Below are 19042 nucleotides of genomic sequence, written 5' to 3'. Positions count from 1 at the left end.
CCTCAAATGTCCAGGAATTTCCCAACCTGGATCAGGCAGCCCTTCCCCTCCATCCCCTGCCCATGGCCAGCGAGGACCTGGCAACCTTAAGGGAGTAGCAAGAGTCTAGACCTTAAAGACTAACAAAAATTGTGACAGGGTATAAGCTTTCATGAAGAAGTGAGCAGTGATTCACGAAAGCTCTTACCATGCCACAAATCTGGTTAGTCTTTAAGATCAGGGGTCCCCAGCCCCTGGTCCGTGGACCGGTACTGGTCCATGGCCTGTTAGCAACCGGGCCTTGAGTTGTATAATTATTTCATTATATATTACAATGTAGTAATAATAAAAAGAAGAAGATGAAGACATTGGATTTATATCCTGCCCTCCACTCTGAATCTCAAAGTCTCAGAGTGGCTCACAATCTCCTTTACCTCCCCCCGCCCCCCACAACAGACACTCTGTGAGGTGGGTGGAGCTGAGAGAGCTCTCCCAGAAGCTGCCCTTTCAAGGACAACTCTGCAAGAGCTGTGGCTGACCCAAGGCCATTCCAGCATCTGCAAGTGAAGGACTGGGGAATCAAGCCCGGTTCTCCCAGGTAAGAGTCCATACACTTAACCGCCACACCAAACTAATAGTAATAAAGTGCACAATTGTATCATCCCAAAACCATCACCTCCACCCCCACCCCGGTCTGTGGAAAAATTGTCTTCCACAAAACCGTTCCCTGGTGCCAAAAAGGTTGGGGACTGTTGTTTAAGATGATACTGGACTCTTGCTTTTTCTACCACTACAGAGAGGCTATCACGGCTACTCATCCTGAACAGTAAAGGAAGAATGTGAGCTGGATCGATGCACAAACTGAGCTTTGTTTTGCATGGGAATGAATAGTGACAGGTTCAGTTTGAGGATTCAAGGAGGGATTAGGTTTGCACTGTGTTGTTAAGGGAACATTCAAAGTTTGAGTGGGCAGGAGACATGTAAGCACATGCTCCTGAGATGGCGGGCTTGGTTGGGGAGTGGGGGGAAGGTTAGCTGTGGGAAGGTCTGGTGGATTCCTAGTAATCCCTTCCGAGCATGCGGAGAATCTTTAATAGGGAACAGCATTCCGGGGAGATACAACTGGAGGTGACTGGAGAGCAAGGAAGAATCGAAATGTGGAATTCTGCATGCCGAGCCGAGCCCCTGTTGAAATGCCTGAGCTGGTCTGCTGAATCCTCAGTAGGAGATTATGCAAATTTTGCATGCGTTCCACGATTTCTTAGTTCTTAAGGGGTGTGGTGGAGCAGGCCTGCTCTGGCCAAGTGGGGTTTTGACCTTTGTCTCCCCAGCTTTAGTTCAACAGTTGTAGCCCCTACGAAAGGGACGTTCCCCTCCAGTGTTCCCTCTAAACTGCAGAGTCCTGTGAGTAAAAAATTCTACTTTGTGAGCTACTGGCATTAAAGCTGTGAGCTGCTGCATAAATTAGTGTGCACTGGGATCATCCTTCCTGAACCAAGACGAAAATGTGTGAGCTGGAGGCTAAAAATCTGTGAGCGAGCTCACGCTAACTCAGCTTAGAGGGAACATGGTTCCCCTCAAATTCTTGTGAATGCTGCTTCTAAATCTGGATCTTTAGGACTGATTGGGGAGGAAATCTAAAACAAATGTACTCATGGAACTATTTCCAAAAGAAAGAAAAAGAAACTTGGATTGTTCTCCTTTCCAGAATCTCTGTTACTCTTTTCCCACCTCTGTTCCACAGGGATCACAGGGAATAATATTTGTCTGGATTCTCCCTCTGTCCCAGCAAGTGAGGTCATAGTGAGGGAGATCAAAGAAGAGACCCCCGAACAGGAAACCCCCAAACAAGCTGAGCCCCAGTGGACTTTACTGGGGTCATCCTCAGGGAACGCCAGCTTGAACCCCGAGACCTGTGAGACCCGGTGTGGATTGCTGAGGCAGTGGGACATGCCGCTGGGGGACACGTGGCGAGAACCCTCTCGCCACTTGAGGGCTGCCAACTCCAAGAGGAGCATGTTCCACGTGGGGCGGAAGAAGCTGATGTGTCCGGAATGTGACCGGTGGTTCCACTGCAAATCGGAGTTTTTGCTGCACTGGAGGACTCACACGGGGGAGAAGCCCTACGAATGCCTCGCTTGCGGGAAGAGGTTCATCCAGAGCTCCCATCTCAGTGCCCACCGGCGCATCCACACGGGAGAGAAGCCCTATGAGTGCCCCAAGTGTGGACGGAGCTTCAACCGCCGCTCCACCCTGACCGAACACCTGAGGATCCACACGGGGGAGAAGCCCTACAAATGCCTTGAGTGCGGGGAGTGCTTCCGATGGAGGCCGTACCTGACTAAGCACCAGAGGGTCCACATGGGGAACACTGCCTTTAAAGGCCTGGACAATGGAGAAGCCATGTTTGAAAACTCATCCCTGGCTGATCATCAGGGAATCCACCCAGGTGAGCAAATTCTTTCTTCAGTGGTAATTCATGTAACTCTCCCTTACAACGTTTTTCTCCTTCTCTGTTAAGATTCCCACAAAAACCCTATGAAGTATTCTAGGCTGAGAGTATTTGACTGGCCCAAGGTTATCCAGAAACCTCTGTAGCACAGATGGGATTTGAATCTGGGCCTCCAAGAACTAGTCTGGCACTCTCATTCAGTTTTTCAGTGAGATTATAAGACCAGCCCTGCAGTGTTGGCCAGCAGGATGCTCGCAGGGACTGTGGAACAGAAAATTGAACACGAGGGCAGTGTCTCTCCTTGTAGCTGTTACTCAGAGTTAGACTGGTTTGGGCATGGAGGCTTTCTTTAGCTATTTGTGCAAATAGCTATTAATGGGCCATTATAGTAGAGGGCTTGGACTGAGGAAGCTGGGGTTCAAATCTTTAGTGTACTTGGAAGCTTAATGGTTGATCACTTACCACCTGCCCCTGCCCTACAAGGTTGCTGTTATGGTCAATGGGAGCTGGGGGAGGGGCATCCCTCACTAGGGTTGCCAGGGCCCTCCTAGCAATCAGTGGGGGATGGAGGAAACTTAACCAGGAGCAGCAGGGAGGCCCATCTGACATACAGCAGTGTATGTCCACATCAGTGCTTACGTGATCCAGAAGTGACATCATCACATCCAGGTGTTGGGGGTGACACTCTGGTATTTGGGCAAAAACTCTAAGGTAAATTTGGCTTTTACCGTAGAGTTTTTGCCCAGATACCAGAGACGTCCTGGATGTGATGATGTCACTTCTGCATCACGTGGATAGTGGTATAGATACATTGCTGCCTGTCGGATGGATCTCCCTCTAGGTTAAACTATATTTATTGCCTGGACTTTTTTTTTAGCTGGAACGCACAGGAACACAGTTTCGACTGGTTTGGCATTAGGGAGTGTGGCCTAATATGCAAATGAGTTCCTGCTGGGCCTTTTCTACAGAAAAGCCCTCTGTGCAACAATGGTGATGTTGGGGGAGTGTGGCCTAATATGCAAATAAGTTCCCGCTGGGCTTTTCTACAAAACCCTGTTTATTGCTAGGTTGTATTTTAATTGGTGTGAGCTGTCCTGAGCCCACTTGCGAGGAGGGCAGGATAGAAATCCAATACTAAATAAATAAATGTAGTTTAGTGGGTAGAATGTCTGACTAGGACTAGAAACCAAGTTCAAGTCCTCACTTTGCTACTGAAGGTTTCTGGCTGAGTGGTGCTGGGGCAGACGCACATTCTTAGAGTAACGTACCTCACAGTAGATAGATCAAGACAGGTAGCTGTGTTAGTCTGTCTGTCACAATAGAAAAGAGCAGGGCTTTTTTTGTAGCAGGAACTCTTTTGCATATTAGGCCACAAACGCCTGAGGTAGCCAGTCCGCCAAGAGCTTACAGGACTTTTCTTACAGGGCCTATTGTAAACTCCAGGAGGATTGGCTACATCAGGGGGTGTAGTCTAATATGCAAAGGAGTTCCTGCTACAAAAAAAGCCCCGAAAAAGAGGCAGAGTCCAGTAGCATCTTAAAGACTAACAGAAACCATGGCAGGGTAGGAGTTTTTTTGAGTCACTGCCCACTTCTTCAGATACCCAAAGAAGTAAGCAGTGACTCATGAAATCTCATCCCCTGCCACAAATTTTGTTAGTCTTTAAGGTGCTAGCAGACCCGTGGTGCAGAGTGGTAAAGCAGCAGTACTGCAGTACTGTGGTCTGAACTTTCTGCTCACGACCTGAGTTCGATTCCGGCGGAAGCTGGATTCAGGTAGCCGGCCCAAGGTTGACTCAGCCTTCCATCCTCCTGAGGTTGGTAAAATGAGTACCCAGCTTGCTGGGGGGGAAAGAGTAAAAGACTGGGGAAGGCAATGGCAAACCACCCCATAAAAAGTCTGCTGTGAAAACGTTGTGAAAGCAATGTCACCCCAGAGTCAGAAACGACTGGTGCTTGCACAGGGGACCTTTCCTTTCCTTTCCTTTCCTTTCCAAGGTGCTCCTGGCCTCTGGCTCTTTTCTAATACCTCTCAGGGTTGTTGTTGTGAGGATAAAAAGGAGAGAATAGTATGTGCCAGTTTGGGTGCTTGTTGGGGAAAAAAGCAGGGTCTGACTTTGGTTATATAGTTTCGTGTACAGTTTGGCTGGGAAGGATGATCTCAAAGGCTGTTTCTTTATGCAGAATTGTTGCTAGTCAAGAGGCAACTCCAGGCTGGAAAATTCCTGGAGATTTGGAGGCGGAGCCTATGAAGGGTGGGGCTTGGGGAGGGTTGGTACCTCAGCGGGATATAATACCAGAAAGTCCACATTCCAAAGCAGGCATATTTTTTGCAAAGGAATTTATCTCTGTCATAGAATCATAGCATTGGAAGGGACCTCTAGGGTCATCTGGTCCAACTTGTACACAATGCAGGAAATTCACAAATACCTCCCCCCACACATACACATACATCCCCAGTGACCTCTGCTCCATGCCCAGAAGATGCCCAAAACCTCCCTCGCCAAACTGGCCGGGAGAAAAATTGCTGCCTGACCCCAAAGTGATGAACAGCATTTCCCTGGGCGTGTAAGAAAGGACCACAAGAACTAAGCACTGATGCAACCCTTCCTGCCTCATTCATGAGCTGCCTAATTCACAGAATCAGTAAAGCCAGAAAAACACTGTGTGATTATATGTTGTAAATAAATGCCAAACGCATTTCTTACATGCAATTCTCATCTATTATTCATATCAATTTCAAGAAGCAATAAGTCTATTGTCCATAAATCCAACAGAAATAAAGGTCCAACACTGGATACTATGACAGTACCACAGTCTGCTGTCTTTTACATCCCTCTTGTTGGCAGACGCAGACAGTACCAACTGCTGTGATTCCAGTGTGATTTTTCCTAGGGTAGCAGTCCTCAATCCAACAGGTGCGGCTACGCGAGTCCTAGGTTCAAGTTGTGTTTCATTTACTACTTCCACTGGTCATGTTTCTTATAATCCGGAACCTGTGCTAAGGCAACAGCTCACATAGACTTTGTTACATCTCAATAGTTTGCATGAATGGTTCTCCATTCTCCGGTATGCCTAATTCACAGAATCAGCTTTGCAGTCAGATGGCCATCTAGCCTCTGCTTCAAAGAAGGAGAGCCCACCACCTCCCAAGGAAGCCTGTTCCATTGAGGAACTGCCCTGTCAGGAAGTTCTTCCTAGTGTTTAGCCGAAAAGTCTTTTGATTTAATTTCAACCTGTTGGTTCTGGTCCAGCCTTCTGGGGCAACAGAAAAAAAAGGTGCTGACAACCCTAGGCAGAGTTGCAAACTAAATAAACGTTGCAAGCAGAGTGCGCTTGCACACCTCTTTTATCTAATAAATCAAGCCTGTAATTATATCACATCAATATAATTTTTAAATGTACATTTATTTGGCTGGGGGCGTCATAAAAACTGGACCTCTGGGTTGCAGCATTTTGGCTGCATCCTGCAGCGAAATTGCAATCCCAGCATGGAACAGAAGAGAGCAAGGCAAGCTTCAAAGAAGAGGCTGAAACATTTGTAGCTTTTTTGGCTGAGAAAAGGTAGGGATGGGAGGACTGAGATGTACACAATTGTAAATGGGATGGAAACAGCAGACAGAGAGAAATAGTCTCTCTTCCTGCTAGAATTTGGGTGAGTGAGGTCAGGCAGCAAAAAGGTTCAGTAGAGACAGAACATTCAGTAGGCTTGTGGAACTCTCTGCTACAAGATCTGGCTGTGGCTATTAGCATTGCATAGATTCTAAAAAGGCCTTGGCAAATTCACAGAGGTCTTATAACCAGTCAGAGGAAATAATCTGGAACTAGACTGATCAGTGGTCTGACTTGGTATACATTTGCTTCATTTGTGCATTGTTTCAAGAAATGAATGCCACTTTGCTGAATGTATTTGTTAGATTCACTTCCAACAATATTTGCCAGTCATTCTCTCTTTCTGTCTCTTTCTCTCCCTGCCCTCCATCTCAGCAGACATTGCCGTGGCAGGTGGGAAAACCGAGGCAGGTCTCCAGAATGCTGGGTCAGCCAATCAACAGGGGTCTGTGTGTAACACAGAGCTTTCCAATGGCAAACAAGATTCGGGGGGTCAGGCGCTGGAGAGGCCTATCAAGACTGAGGCAGAGCTGACCCCAGACGAGAACGATGTTACCGACGTCAGCCAGATCAAGATTGTTCAAGTCGAGAAGAAGCACGTGTGTCATGAGTGTGGGAAAGCCTTTCAGTACAAGTTCGAACTGGTGAAGCATCACCGAACCCACACGGGGGAGAAACCTTTTGAGTGCCTGGCCTGCGGGAAGCGCTTTTTCCAGAGCACGCACCTCAACGCCCACCTGCGCATCCACACGGGGGAGAAGCCCTATGAGTGCCCCAAGTGCGGGCGGAGCTTCAACCGCCGCTCCACGCTGACCGAGCACCTGAGAATCCACACAGGGGAGAAGCCATACAAGTGCCTGCAGTGCGGGGAGAGTTTCCGATGGAGGCCATACCTGACCAAGCACCAGAGGGTCCATGCAGGGGACAATGCCTACAAGTACTTTGACAATGGGGAGAGTCTTTATGACAGCTCTGTCTTTCCTGACCCTCCGGAAGGAATCCACCCAGGTGGGAGAAGCAAAATCTGCAGAATTAGGTTCTGAAAAGTGGGATAGTTCCCAGGTTCTGACAAGGGTTCCCCTGGTTTTTTGGGCTTCTGTGCACCACTGGCTGGCAGGAAAAACCCTGCCCCCAAACAGCAATGGCACCATGCAATGCCCCTGACATGATGGTATCACCCAGAAGTGACGTCGTCATGTGAGGGATGCTGTGCATCGACGCTCTGGTTTGAGAGTGAAACTCTTATGGTTTGAAGCTGGTTTTACCAAACAGTTTTGCCCCAAAACCAGAGCACCGCCGTGTGGTGTCCCTGATATGATGATGTCACTTCCAGGTGACATTATCATGTTGGGGACATTCTGGAACACCCCCCAAATCCCCCTGCCAGCACAACAAGGGGACTTGGAAACCCTAAAAGTTGGACTTGGCACTTTGTAGCACTTGGCATCGAATAACAATACTGGCTTAACAAGAAATTTACATCCTGTGTATCAGGGGCCCCCCACATTGTGCCCACCGACACCTTTCCTGGAGCCTGCAAAGTGTTTTTAGAAAGTGGGCAGGGCTAAGTGGGGATTTTGCCCACCACAGGTTCTGATTGGCCACTACATGTTTGATTGGCTGTGCAGATTTTTGTAAATGTTATTTTGGCAGCAGTTGCCACCACAACGCAAGAATATTCTCTGTGTGACTGAAAGTAAGCCATGGCAGCCATATTGTGGTTGGCTTCCCCTGCTGCAGCAACCATTTTGTAGCTGCACCCGTCCAACCGGCAGAATTCCACAGTGCCTGCAGGCTCAAAAAGGTTGGGGGCCCCTGCTGTATGTACTCTGCTGCCCTGACCAGGATGTCCAAGGGCCACTTGATCTCATCAGATTTTGAATGCTAAGCAGGGTCAGCTCTTGGATGGGAGGCCACCAAGTAAGTCCAGGGTTGCTCTGCAGAGGCAGGCAATGGCAAACCACCTCAGAACATCTCTTGCCTTGAAAAGCCTTACAGGGTCACCATGAGTCAGGTGCAGCTTGACAGTTAACTTTACCATATATACTACACAAATTATTGGTGTAGATTTGCATGCGTATTTTGCTGTACTATTCACAGGGAGGGACAGAAGGTTGCACCAGTCATAGACCACCTTCGTTCTGTGCCAGCAAATCCTTCTGTACCCTAATCCGCCATCCACTTTTGAGCAGATTTTAGCACTGATTCATACAATTAATTGACTAAAATATCATCAATATTTTGACCTACTAATTCTAATATTTATGATATCCAAAAGCCAAGGGCTGGCTGCACCGTGTGGTTGGGAAAATCCAAGCAATGGAGTCAACTACAGCTATCGTGAGGTTTTGCAAACCTGGGGGAAATTGGCTGTGGGTCACTGGCAGAACCTCTGCTTGGCATGCAGAAGGTCCCAGGTTCAAGTCCTTGGCATCTCCAGTTAAAAGGATCAGGGTGGTAGGTGATGTGACCGACCTCTGCCAGTCTGAGTAGACAACACTGACTTGATGGACAAAGGTCTGATTCAGTATAAGGCAACTTCACGTGTTCAAAGTCTTAATTTTCAGTTCCCCCTAATTTGGCAGTAACCCTCCCAAAGGCTAATAGCAGCAACTGCATGTGTGTAGATCATCACCACTCCCCAGGCAGAGTTCAAGCAGGGCTTTTAGTTGCCCTGGCAACCAAAGTTGGCGTGGAGTCCTGTAATGTACTCGGAGACGAGACGTGTGGAAGGCAACATGCTTTATTGGATGGTACATCACAGAACAGGGCAATGCGGGTCGGGTCCCGCTTTATATACATTCTACCCGGAACAGCCCTCCAGCTGGCCAGTCCAATCCTGGCCAGTCAAACTTCCCGCCACTGATCTTGATTGGCGGAGGCTTTTCGCGCGCTGTGCAGAGTGACCAAGGGACTTCCCCTGGTCGCCTCTGCTGCATGGCTGCGCGGTGCTTTAGTTAAGCACAAGACACTACAAGTCCTGTGAGGAAAAATTTCCCCCGTCCCCTCCTTCCGCATATGGCTTTAAATGAAGTTATTCCAAATTCCATCTTTATTCTTGAATCCACTGGAACTGCTGGAGGACCCTGCATTTGGAGGACGGTGTGCTGCTGGCATGAAAGTTGTGTGGTGCTGCATAAATTAGTTTGCTCTGGGGCCCTTTTTCCTGAGCTAAGACAAAAAAGTGTGAGCCAGGGGCTTAAAAATTGCGAGCTGCTCACGCTAACTCAGCTTAGAGGGAAAACGGCTAGCAACGTAGTGGTTGGCCAGCAGGAAGTGGCAAGGGGTTGATGTGAACAAATCTGAATGATAACAGAATAAACAAAACAGAGGCTCGATGGCCATCTGACAGCAATGAGGATCCTGTGAATTTAGGGGGAGGTATTTGTGAGTTTCCTGCATTGTGCAAGGGATTGGACTAGATAACCCTGGAGGTCCCTTCCAACTCTATGATTCTATGAAGATAGAGGTGGTGGTAGTGGTGGAGCCAGTGATGTGGAAAGAAAGAATGTGGATCCTGGAATGAAAGGGTAGGGGGAGAGGGAAAATGGGATCTCAGCCCCCCTCCCGTGTGCGTCCACACAGGTCCCCTGTGTTTACTAGTTGCGAAAAATTGAGAGAGAGAAAAGGGGATGCATCAAAATACCCAGTAAGACAGGCCCAATAATTTCACCAGAGAATGAATAATTACCATGGTGTCGGGATCACAGCATGAGTCCCTAATAGGCTTGCCAGTCCCCTGGACCCGGTCGAGCAGGCTCCTCCCTGCTGTCAGCCGGTTGGCTGGCAGGGGGAAGCCCCGCCCCTACATCCATGATATGCCTTTAGATCTCAGGCAAGTTTAGAAGCTAGCAAACTGCTTGTGTTTTGGATGGGGTGTTTTTTGTGTGCGTGTGCCTTTAGATCTCAGCAAGATTGAAGCTCATGGGGCTCGGCAAGTGGACATAGATGTGTGTGTGTGTGTGTGTGAAAGAGAGAGAGAGCCCAGTCCCTCTGTTCATTTTTGCATTCCTTTCAGAAGCTGTTTGCGTAGTAAAAGGGATAGTAAAAAGTTAACTAGAAGTTGATTATGGGATAGAGGAAAACTCCATCCCCTAGACCTCTCTCTCCTTGTTGGTTGAAATACAGCAGATTGTTACATTCCGCTGCTCCAGTGAGTAAAGCTACCATTGCCCCAAGGAGATCACAAAAGTGTGGGCATGCAAACTATTTATTTTGGCTGCTTTGTGAGTGTGTGTTCACTTTCCATTTAGTGGAAGTGCAGCTGCTAGGGAACAAAAAAGAGGACAAGGAAATAAAGACTGTAATCAGGGGAAACTTCACTGCTTTATTTTTATTTATGTATTTATATAGAATAAGAAAATCTCCCGGCTCCACCCCCATAGTCTCCCGGCTCCACCCCCAAAGTCTCCTGGCTCCACTCTCAAAGTCCCCAGATACTTCCTGAGTTGGACCTGGCAACCCTAGTCCCTAACAAGGTGCCCATGTAGGGTTGCCAGCTACATGTTGGGAAATACCTGGAGATTTTGGGGTGGAGCCTGGTTTGGGGCAGGGAGGGTCTTCAGTGGGGTACAATGCTGTCAAGTCCACCTTCCAAAGCAGCCATTTTCTCCAGGTAAACTGATCTCTGTCACCTGGAGGTCAGTTGTAATAGTGGGAGATCTCCAGGCACCACCTGGGGATTGGCAACCCTATGCCCATGGGTACGATAGAGCCTGCTGATGCTTTTTCTGGTGCCCACCAAGTGTTTTTAGAAAGTGGGAGAGATCGTATGGGAGGTGTCCTAGCAAGGCTTCTGATTAGCTGTGCAGATTTTAAGAAATATTTTGGCTTTCTCCACAGCATAAGGATCTTTACTGTGGGAATGAAGGTAAACAGCAGCAGCCATTTTGTGGCTGGCTCCACCTCCCACAGCAGCCATTTTGTAGCTGCACCCACCATGCTATGTCAGAATTCCAAAGGTGTCCACGGGCTCAAAAGGGGTTGGGGACTCTCCTTCATTAAAGTGTCGGACTGTGATATAGGAGACTCAGGTTCAAATCCTGATTCTATTCTAGAAGCTCTCTGAGTGACTTTGGGCCAGTCACACCCTCTCCATGTGACCTCCCTCACAGGGTTGTTGTGAGAATAAAAAGGAGAGTGATTTAAACCATTTGGAGTCCCCAATGGGATGCAAAAGTGGAAACTAATAAAAGAAAACAAATAAAATTCAACCACCTTCCTATCCTAATTTAATCTTTTTTTCTGTTTTCACCACGCCAGAATACCTCATTTCCACACCTGACATGCTGTCCCATACAAGACCTCAGGGAGAGCCATGGCTTTCCAATAGTCAGAGCGCCAAGGAGAGACAAGGTCTTGGAAGTGACCAGGAAGCTGAAGGACTGGTGGAGCCATCCCAGGGTCCACCTGAGGGAGAACCAGAGCCTTCAGACTCACCTCAAGGCCTCTCCCTGGCTTACAATGGCATAGGAGCCAGTGATTCTTGTAAGTCACCTTTTGTTCCACAAAGGTGAAACTGATGGGCAAGTAGGTTCAGGGCAGACAAGCGGAAATACCACTTTACACAAAGAGGGATCAAAATGTGGAATTCACTGCCAGGGGATGTAGTGATGGTCAAAGGAATAAAGAGCTTTAAAAAGGGATTAGGTAGAATTATGGAAGGTAAGCCTGTCAATGAATACTAGTTATGGTGGTTGAGGGGAACCTCCATATTCAGAGGCACGAAACCTTTGAATCCCAGTGCCGGGAGGCAACTTCAGGAGAAGGTCTTGGACTCTTGTTGGCCCTCCAGAGGAACTGTGTGACCACTGTGTGAGACAGGATGCTGTACTAGAGGAACCACTGGTCTGATCCAACAAGGTTCTTCTTTTGTTCTTATAAAAGGGAATTAGATAGATTCATGGAAGTTAAGTCTATCAGCGAATACTAGCCATGGTGACTGAGGAAACCTCCACATTCAGAGGCAATAAAACTCTAAATCTCAGTGCCAGGAGGCAACATGAAGGGAAGGCCTCAGCTTCTATGCCCTGTTGTTGGCTGTCCAGAGGAGCTGGTTGGCTAGTGTGTGAGACAGGATGCTGAACTAGGTGGACCACTGGTCTGATCCAGCAGGGCTGTTCTTATGTTCTTAAGGTGGTGAACCTGTTTGGGGCCATGCCACTTGGAACTGCGAGTGGGCCCTTGTGCAGCTGAATGAATGAATGTTGCTCCTTAATCCAGAAAACAAAATTTAAAATCTTCTCTCAGAAAACTAAAATTGTCAGGGAGAAGGGTTCCAGCTAAGCCACCTCATGACACATTCATTTTCTGTATGAGGTACAAGTAGAGAGGGGACAGAGGGGTTCATGGTTCCGTGTCCTTTGTTTTTCCTTAAGCAAAATGAAATGTGACATCTCAGTGTCACCCCTCATACAGGGGCTGGCAGCCTCATACAATGAAAGAGCCAAACCATGTGGAAGTGATGATGATTGATGATGATGATATTGGATTTATATCCCGCCCTATACTCCGAATCTTAGAGTCTTAGAGCGGTCACAATTTCCTTTATCTTCCTCCCCCACTACAACAGACACAGATGTGGGTGGGACTGAGAGAGCTCTCGCAGCAGCTGCCCTTTCAAGGACAACTCCTACAAGAGCTATGGCTGACCCAAGGCCATTCCAGCAGCTGCAACTGGAGGAGTGGGGAATCAAATCCGGTTCTCCCAGAAAAGAGTCCATGCACTTAACCACTACACCAAACTGGCTCTCAGCCAAGGAGGAGCTGGTGTTAAGAAAGCCCATTTGCAGCACTGAAAACGCACAACTTAACATTACCGATCATTGAAGTGGTTGAGCAGTAAAAGTTTCTACCACCCAAACACCAGTTTTTGTGAGTCCTTTATTAGGAAATGAAACACATACACAAGGTCTCATGATAAGTCACATACAGGCACACCCTGCGTAATCGTTTAAGTGTACTGGTATAAATCTGCGCCTGATTCACTCTGGTTTTACTGGCAGCTGTTCTATCTGATTTCCCTTTCAGCAAAGCATCTCTAAGAAGCCCTTTGTCCCTCAAAAAGCAAAGCAAAACAAAACAAAAAAAACATTGCCTGCCATTTTTTTCATATACTGATTATTTTTAGAGAGAACCGGTTTGATATGGTGGTTAAGAGCAGCGGACTCTGAAGAACTGGCTTTGATTCCTCATCCCCCCCATATGAACCACTGGGTGGACCTTGGGTCAGTCACAGCTCTTTTAGAGCTCTCTCAGCCCCAAAATAAGTCTAGCTCACCACAAAAGAGCTAGAACTTAAGACTGCCAGACAATCTTTAGATCTCTTAGCTATACGACACACAATGTTGTATGATGATTGATTATTTTTTAGAGTTCAGGGTGCTTCCTCGAGATTTTGTTTCCACTCTGTTTTTTCTCCTGGTTATTGAGCTTCTTGAGTATCTCAACCATGTTGGCAAATGGCCTGTTTGGCTTGCAGTTTTTTTGTCAGGGCAACCTTCCTACACTGACCGCAGGTAGTGTTGAGAGGAAGCTCCTATCAGCACCAGCTACTGCAGCTATGACAGAAATTGTGCCCACAACCCAAAAAGGACTAGATCCAAACTGTGGCTCAGGAGTCACATGTGGCTTTTTCACATATAGTGTGTGATTCTTGAAGCCCATTGGCTGGCTTGGAGAAGCACTTTACCAACCCAAGCCAGCTGGTGACTTAGAGAATGCATTTAAAATTAACGTTGCTTTCTTTCCACCTCTCACTCCTCCATCCCCGTCTATTTGCCCCCCTCCCTCTCTCCCTCCCTCCCTCCCTCCCTCCCTCCCTTCCTTCCTTCCTTCCTTCCTTCCTTCCTTCCTTCCTTCCTTCCTTCCTTCCTTCCTTCCTTCCTTCCTTCCTTCCTTCCTTCCTTCCTTCCTGTCTTGCGGCTCGCAAGCATCTGACATTTATTTTATGTGGCTCTTACGTTAAGCAAGTTTGGCCACCCCTAGACTAGATCAATGTAATACTCCAAACAGATGCAGCGTAGAATCACAGAGTTAGAAGGTGCCATCCAGGCCATCTAGACCAACTCCCTGCTCAGTGCAGGATTGGCCTACAACATCCCTGACAAGTGTTTGTCCAGCCGCTGCTTAAAGACTGCCAGTGAGAGGGAGCTCCCCACCTCCTTAGGTAGATGATTCCACTGTTACTATAAAAAAAGTTTTTCATAATATCCAACTTCACCTTGAGAAGGTCTGTATTCATGGGTCGAACAACAAAGGTTAACGTCATCCAGATTCAAGGAGGATTCCTCTCTCCCTCTGCAACTTTGTCCTCTTTAGCAATTGTTTTCTTTTTGCCCATAGAAATTAATTGCAGCCATTCATGTCTATGGGAAAAAGAAAAGAGGTCCATCTAGTCAAGCATCCTGTCTCACACATCAGCCAATGTGTTACTCCAGAGGGCCAACAACAGGGCATAGAGGTTGTGATCTTCCCCTGATGTTACCTCCTGGCAGTGCTATTTTCAGGGTCTTGCTGCCTCTGAATATATAGATTTCCTTTAGTCACTATGGGTAGTAGCTTCTGATAGATCTATCCTCCATGAACCTGTATCATTCCTTTTAAAACCATCTGTGGCTGCAGCCATCACTACATCCTCTGACATTCAATTTGACATTTTAACTACTTGCTGAGGTAAGAAACACTTCCTTGATGTCTAATCTAAACCTTTTACCCATTAACTTCATTGGGTGCCCCTGAGTATCTAGGATTATGAGAGAGGGAGAACAAACTCTTTGTACCCTCTTTCTCTACCTCATGCTGTCTGTCAACTGGAGGACATTGTCTTCTCTAAAACCCAGTGGCATTCAAAAACACAGGAGGATCTCCCTCTTACTGAGGGGCTGTCTGCTAAGCCCAAGCTCCCATTTATTAAAAACCTGCCAAAAGGCCAGTGTAGGCCTGGGGGCCTGCTATCCCCTCTTCATAAGAACATAAAGAGAAGTCATGTTGGATCAGGCCCATCCAGTCCAACAATCTATGTCACACAGTGGCCAAAACCTAGGTGCCATCAGGAGGTCCACTAGTGGAGCCAGGACTCCAGAAGCCCTCCCACTCTTACCCCCCAAAAACCAAGGACACAGAGCACCCCTGCCCTCGACATACTGTTCCATCTGTACCTTGTGGTTAATAGCCACTGATGCACCTCTGCTTCATACGTTTATCCGATCCCCTATTGAAGCTGTCAATGCCTGTATGTATTGCCAACCAAATCAAACCATCTATCTATTGTCTACTCAGACTGGCAGCAGCTCTCCAGGGGCTCAGGGTAGATTCTTTAACTGGAGATGCTGAGGATTGTTTAACTGGGTAGATTCTTTAACTGGAGATGCTGAGGATTGTACCAGAAACCTTCTGCATGCCAAGCAGATGCTCTACCACTGAGCCACAGCCCCAACTGACTCATCTGACTTCTCCTCTTTACTAGGTCATACTGTGGTGATTGAACACCTGGGAGAAAATCCTCAGCCAAGGAGCCCTGAGCTAGAAGAACTCAATGATGCATTACTGGGCAGATCACGAGGGGATCTCTCCCTAAAGCCCAGGGACACCCCTGAAAATGGACTTGGATCACTGGAACCACCAGCCAAGGAATTGGGGGGATCTGTTGAGTGTGGGGTAGGTTTTTTAAAAAATGGCTGCTCCCAGGAATCGGCTTTTGTTGAAAAGAAAACATCTTCCTAATCATTATGGCTACAAAAGTCTTGGGAGCCTAAGGGAGGCTGAGTCGTCTTCAAAGGGTGGGCCTTGAGTGCCGTGGATAGCTGTTGATCAAAGTTCATGCTGAAATAGTAAACCTGTTTATTGACTTCACAGCTTGAGACTGAAAGGGGAGGGGGGTGACAGGGCTCTCTTTGTAGCGAGAACTCCTTTGCATATTAGGCCATACCCCCCTGATGTAGCCAATCCTCCAAGAGCTTACAGTAGGCCCTGTACTAGGAGCCCTATAAGCTCTTGGAGGATTGGCTACATCAGGGGTGTGCGGCCTAATATGCAAAGGAGTTCTTGCTACAAAGTGAGCCCTGGGAGGGTGATATACAGGACTGAAAGCTTCTCTGTGCAAAACCCCTGATGATGATGGTTTTTTAAAAAGAAAACCTCCAGCAGGAACTCATTTGCATATTATGTTGCACCCCTGACACCACCATTGTTTAGCACAGGAACTCATTTGCATATTAGGCCAAACCTCCTGATGTCAAGCCAGCCAGAACTGCGTTCCTGTACGTTCCTGCTCAAAAAAAGGCCACGATGATGATTAGCTTAGTCTCTGTCAGGGAGATAAGTCTTGGAATGCATGTTTTCTATTTATTACTTTATTTAAACATTTATATTCTGCCTTCTGTCATGGTGGAAGGCAGCTGACAATAATAGCTAAAAACATCTTCAGGTAAAAATCCTCATCCTCCCTTTCCTCACAATCTGGGCATTTAATTAGCTCATTGCCTCATATTTAATGAGCTGAGGACTAGCTTAATCACCCCTCTACCTAAAAATACAGAATTGTCTAATATGAGAGCTCAGGTAACATAGTTACTATAAGAGGTAAATGATTCTATTATTCTTACACTTCCTGTGGCAAAATATATGAGGACAATAATTAGATAGCTGGGAAACAGCATTAAGTAAGGTCTTTCCCATTTTAATTTCTGCTTAAAGTGATAGCTGTATGAGCAGTAAAGACAGGCAGAGAGAGAGTAGCTTATTTAGCCAGTGTGATTCTGGTTCAGTTGTTAGGATTTCTGATACTTGGTGGGGAAAGCAGCTGGCCTCGCCTACCACAGCTCCAACTGACAGCCGGAGAATTTTATTTTTAAGGCCACCTTCCTGTGCTTCTCTACTTCACTTTTGGAGAATACCTGAAGTTGGCATAAGGTAGCTTTAAGAATCGCTGGATACTCCATGGTTTTACCACATGATTTTTAACAGAGTTTTCAGCGATTCTTAGAGCTACCTTATTCACTTCCAGGTTTTCACCAGAAGTGATGTAGAGACACACACCCCATCCCTGCTCCGTGTTTCGCCCACAAGTCTCCTGAGCAGGGAACTTGTTCCTGCCTGGCACCTTTATAGAAAGAGTCCTCAGGTGTGGTCTGAAGGCACCTTACTGAAGTTTAGAGGGGATCTGGATTAGCCCTGTGTCTGGATGGGAGACCTTTTTGGAAAAGCCCAGGTCCATCACCTTGAATTCCATAAAGGAGTGCTTTAAAATAGACAGGCTTGCTTCATCCTCTGAGGACCTTTCCCCTGAGGGCAGCTTCCACCAAAGCACAATGCAAATTTAAGTATTCCACAGGATGCCACTTCAAGTTGAACCAAAGAAGCTTCTCTTTTGGCAAAGTCCAAGGCAAGTTATCTCTTGTTCTTGTTGGCAAATACCCATTGTCCTAAGCTTTGCTTGTTTCCCCCTCCCTTTTTCCCCTCCCCTCCTTCCGCAGATGGCTTAAAATGAAGTTATTCCAAATTCCAGCTTTATTCTTGAGTCCACTGGAACTGCTGGAGGACCCTGCATTTGGAGGACGGTGTGCCCCACCTGAGCTCTTAGTCCAGAAAGAAATAAAGAAAACCTTCAGAGTTCACCTTACAAGCAATCGGTCTTGAGAAAAAAAACTTGAAAAACAGTGTTCTCACTCCATCGCCAGTATTAATGGCTTTGTCCATCCGACCTGTATAACTCACAGGAAAAAAGAGTTTCCTTAGTTATAAATATTAACATTTTAAGGATCACATTTATTTTTTTAAGATAATTTGTAGCAATCTGCATGTCACCTAGGAATATGCTAATATTATCACCAGAGGTCTGAGAAAGTTGCGATTGCGTTTAAGAAGAATTCATCCTGAGAGAGATTGGTGGCTTAGATATCAGAAGCGCAGACATTTCCGGCAATGTGTATTTTGTTGTTCCACAGGTGGATTGCACAGGCACAGAAGCTGAGAAAATTCAGCTTCCGGAGGAATTTGGGCATATCAAGTTTCTAGCTGTTAAGAATGCAAAGAAATCTGAGAAGCCAGTGGACTGAGCAGAATTACCAGTGGCCTGAGAGATAGAAACCAGGACCGTGAGCAGCTGTCTGCCTCAGTTCATGAGCAGGAACAGCAGAATGAATTATGCAAATGAACAAATAGCTGCATATGTGTTAAAGTTACATACTGTACTTAGGCTGTGGAATTTAACTTTATGGTGGGAGGCAGGGCTGCTGAGGAAAGGGGTGACTGGGGCCACAGAGTGTGGCGGATGCAGGGTTACCCCGGGAGGCTTGTGTAAAGTGCTGCGGGATAATTTCACTGTCCAGTTTGGCCCAATTTTGTGTGTGATCCTGTGAATGTGAAAGAGAGCCCAGTAGGGAATTCTGGGAGGTTGCAGCAGCTCTTGGCAGCCCAGTGGAGAGGCAAGGCAGAATTTGGGCTACTTTGCTGTATAATTTTGGTCAAGAAAAAATGGGAGGGAGGGTGGGAGAAAGGGATTCAGATCAATCTCTCGAAAGTCTTTTTTCCCAGGTTGGGATAGATTGATCCACCATCAATGCTGCCTTGAAATGCTTCGTGTTTCTTGTTTTGTTTTTCCAGTTTTGCTGACAAATATTTTATTTTTATGGTCATGCTTCCCACAGTAAATTTTGCCTGCTGTGCAGCCTTGTTTTTCCATGGCATCTTTTAAAGTTGATTGCATCCCTGCATGGCAAGAATGGAGTCCTGCCAATTCCAGTATTGTTTCTTAAACAGCTCTCTGAGGCACAATCTGTCTCAGCCCTTGCCACTTGAGGATATATTCCGCAAGAAGTGCTGACCATGCAGAAGCAATGCTGAAAGTCATGCTATAGTAAAATTTACCTTGTCAGAAGTGAACTCATGAATCGGGCCTGCGGTACTTTGCAATAGCAGACAAAGCAATATAATAGAAAAGGGCAGGAGTCCAGTAGCACCTTAAAGAGTAGCAAAATTTGTGGCAGGATATGAGCTTTTG

At 46.9% G+C, this 19042-nt stretch overlaps 1 protein-coding gene across 1 annotated transcript in view; it reads left to right on the top strand.

The window, feature by feature from the left end:
• The window catches only part of LOC132571071 (zinc finger protein 34-like), a 29738-nt gene extending 12056 nt beyond the window's left edge, over positions 1-17682 (top strand). Inside the window, exons 5-9 of the mRNA XM_060237733.1 lie at positions 1724-2428; positions 6418-7050; positions 11305-11529; positions 15509-15699; positions 17517-17682. Of these exons, the coding sequence (XP_060093716.1) occupies positions 1724-2428; positions 6418-7050; positions 11305-11529; positions 15509-15699; positions 17517-17525 (1763 nt within the window). The 3' untranslated portion in view covers positions 17526-17682. The remainder of the gene's footprint in view (positions 1-1723; positions 2429-6417; positions 7051-11304; positions 11530-15508; positions 15700-17516) is intronic.
• The last annotated feature ends 1360 nt before the right edge of the window (positions 17683-19042 follow it).

Source organism: Heteronotia binoei, chromosome 5, assembly GCF_032191835.1.
Source record: "Heteronotia binoei isolate CCM8104 ecotype False Entrance Well chromosome 5, APGP_CSIRO_Hbin_v1, whole genome shotgun sequence".
Lineage (NCBI taxonomy): Eukaryota > Metazoa > Chordata > Lepidosauria > Squamata > Gekkonidae > Heteronotia > Heteronotia binoei.
The sequence above is the reverse complement of the archived record's forward strand: the minus strand, read 5'-3'. Positions and strand labels throughout refer to the sequence as shown.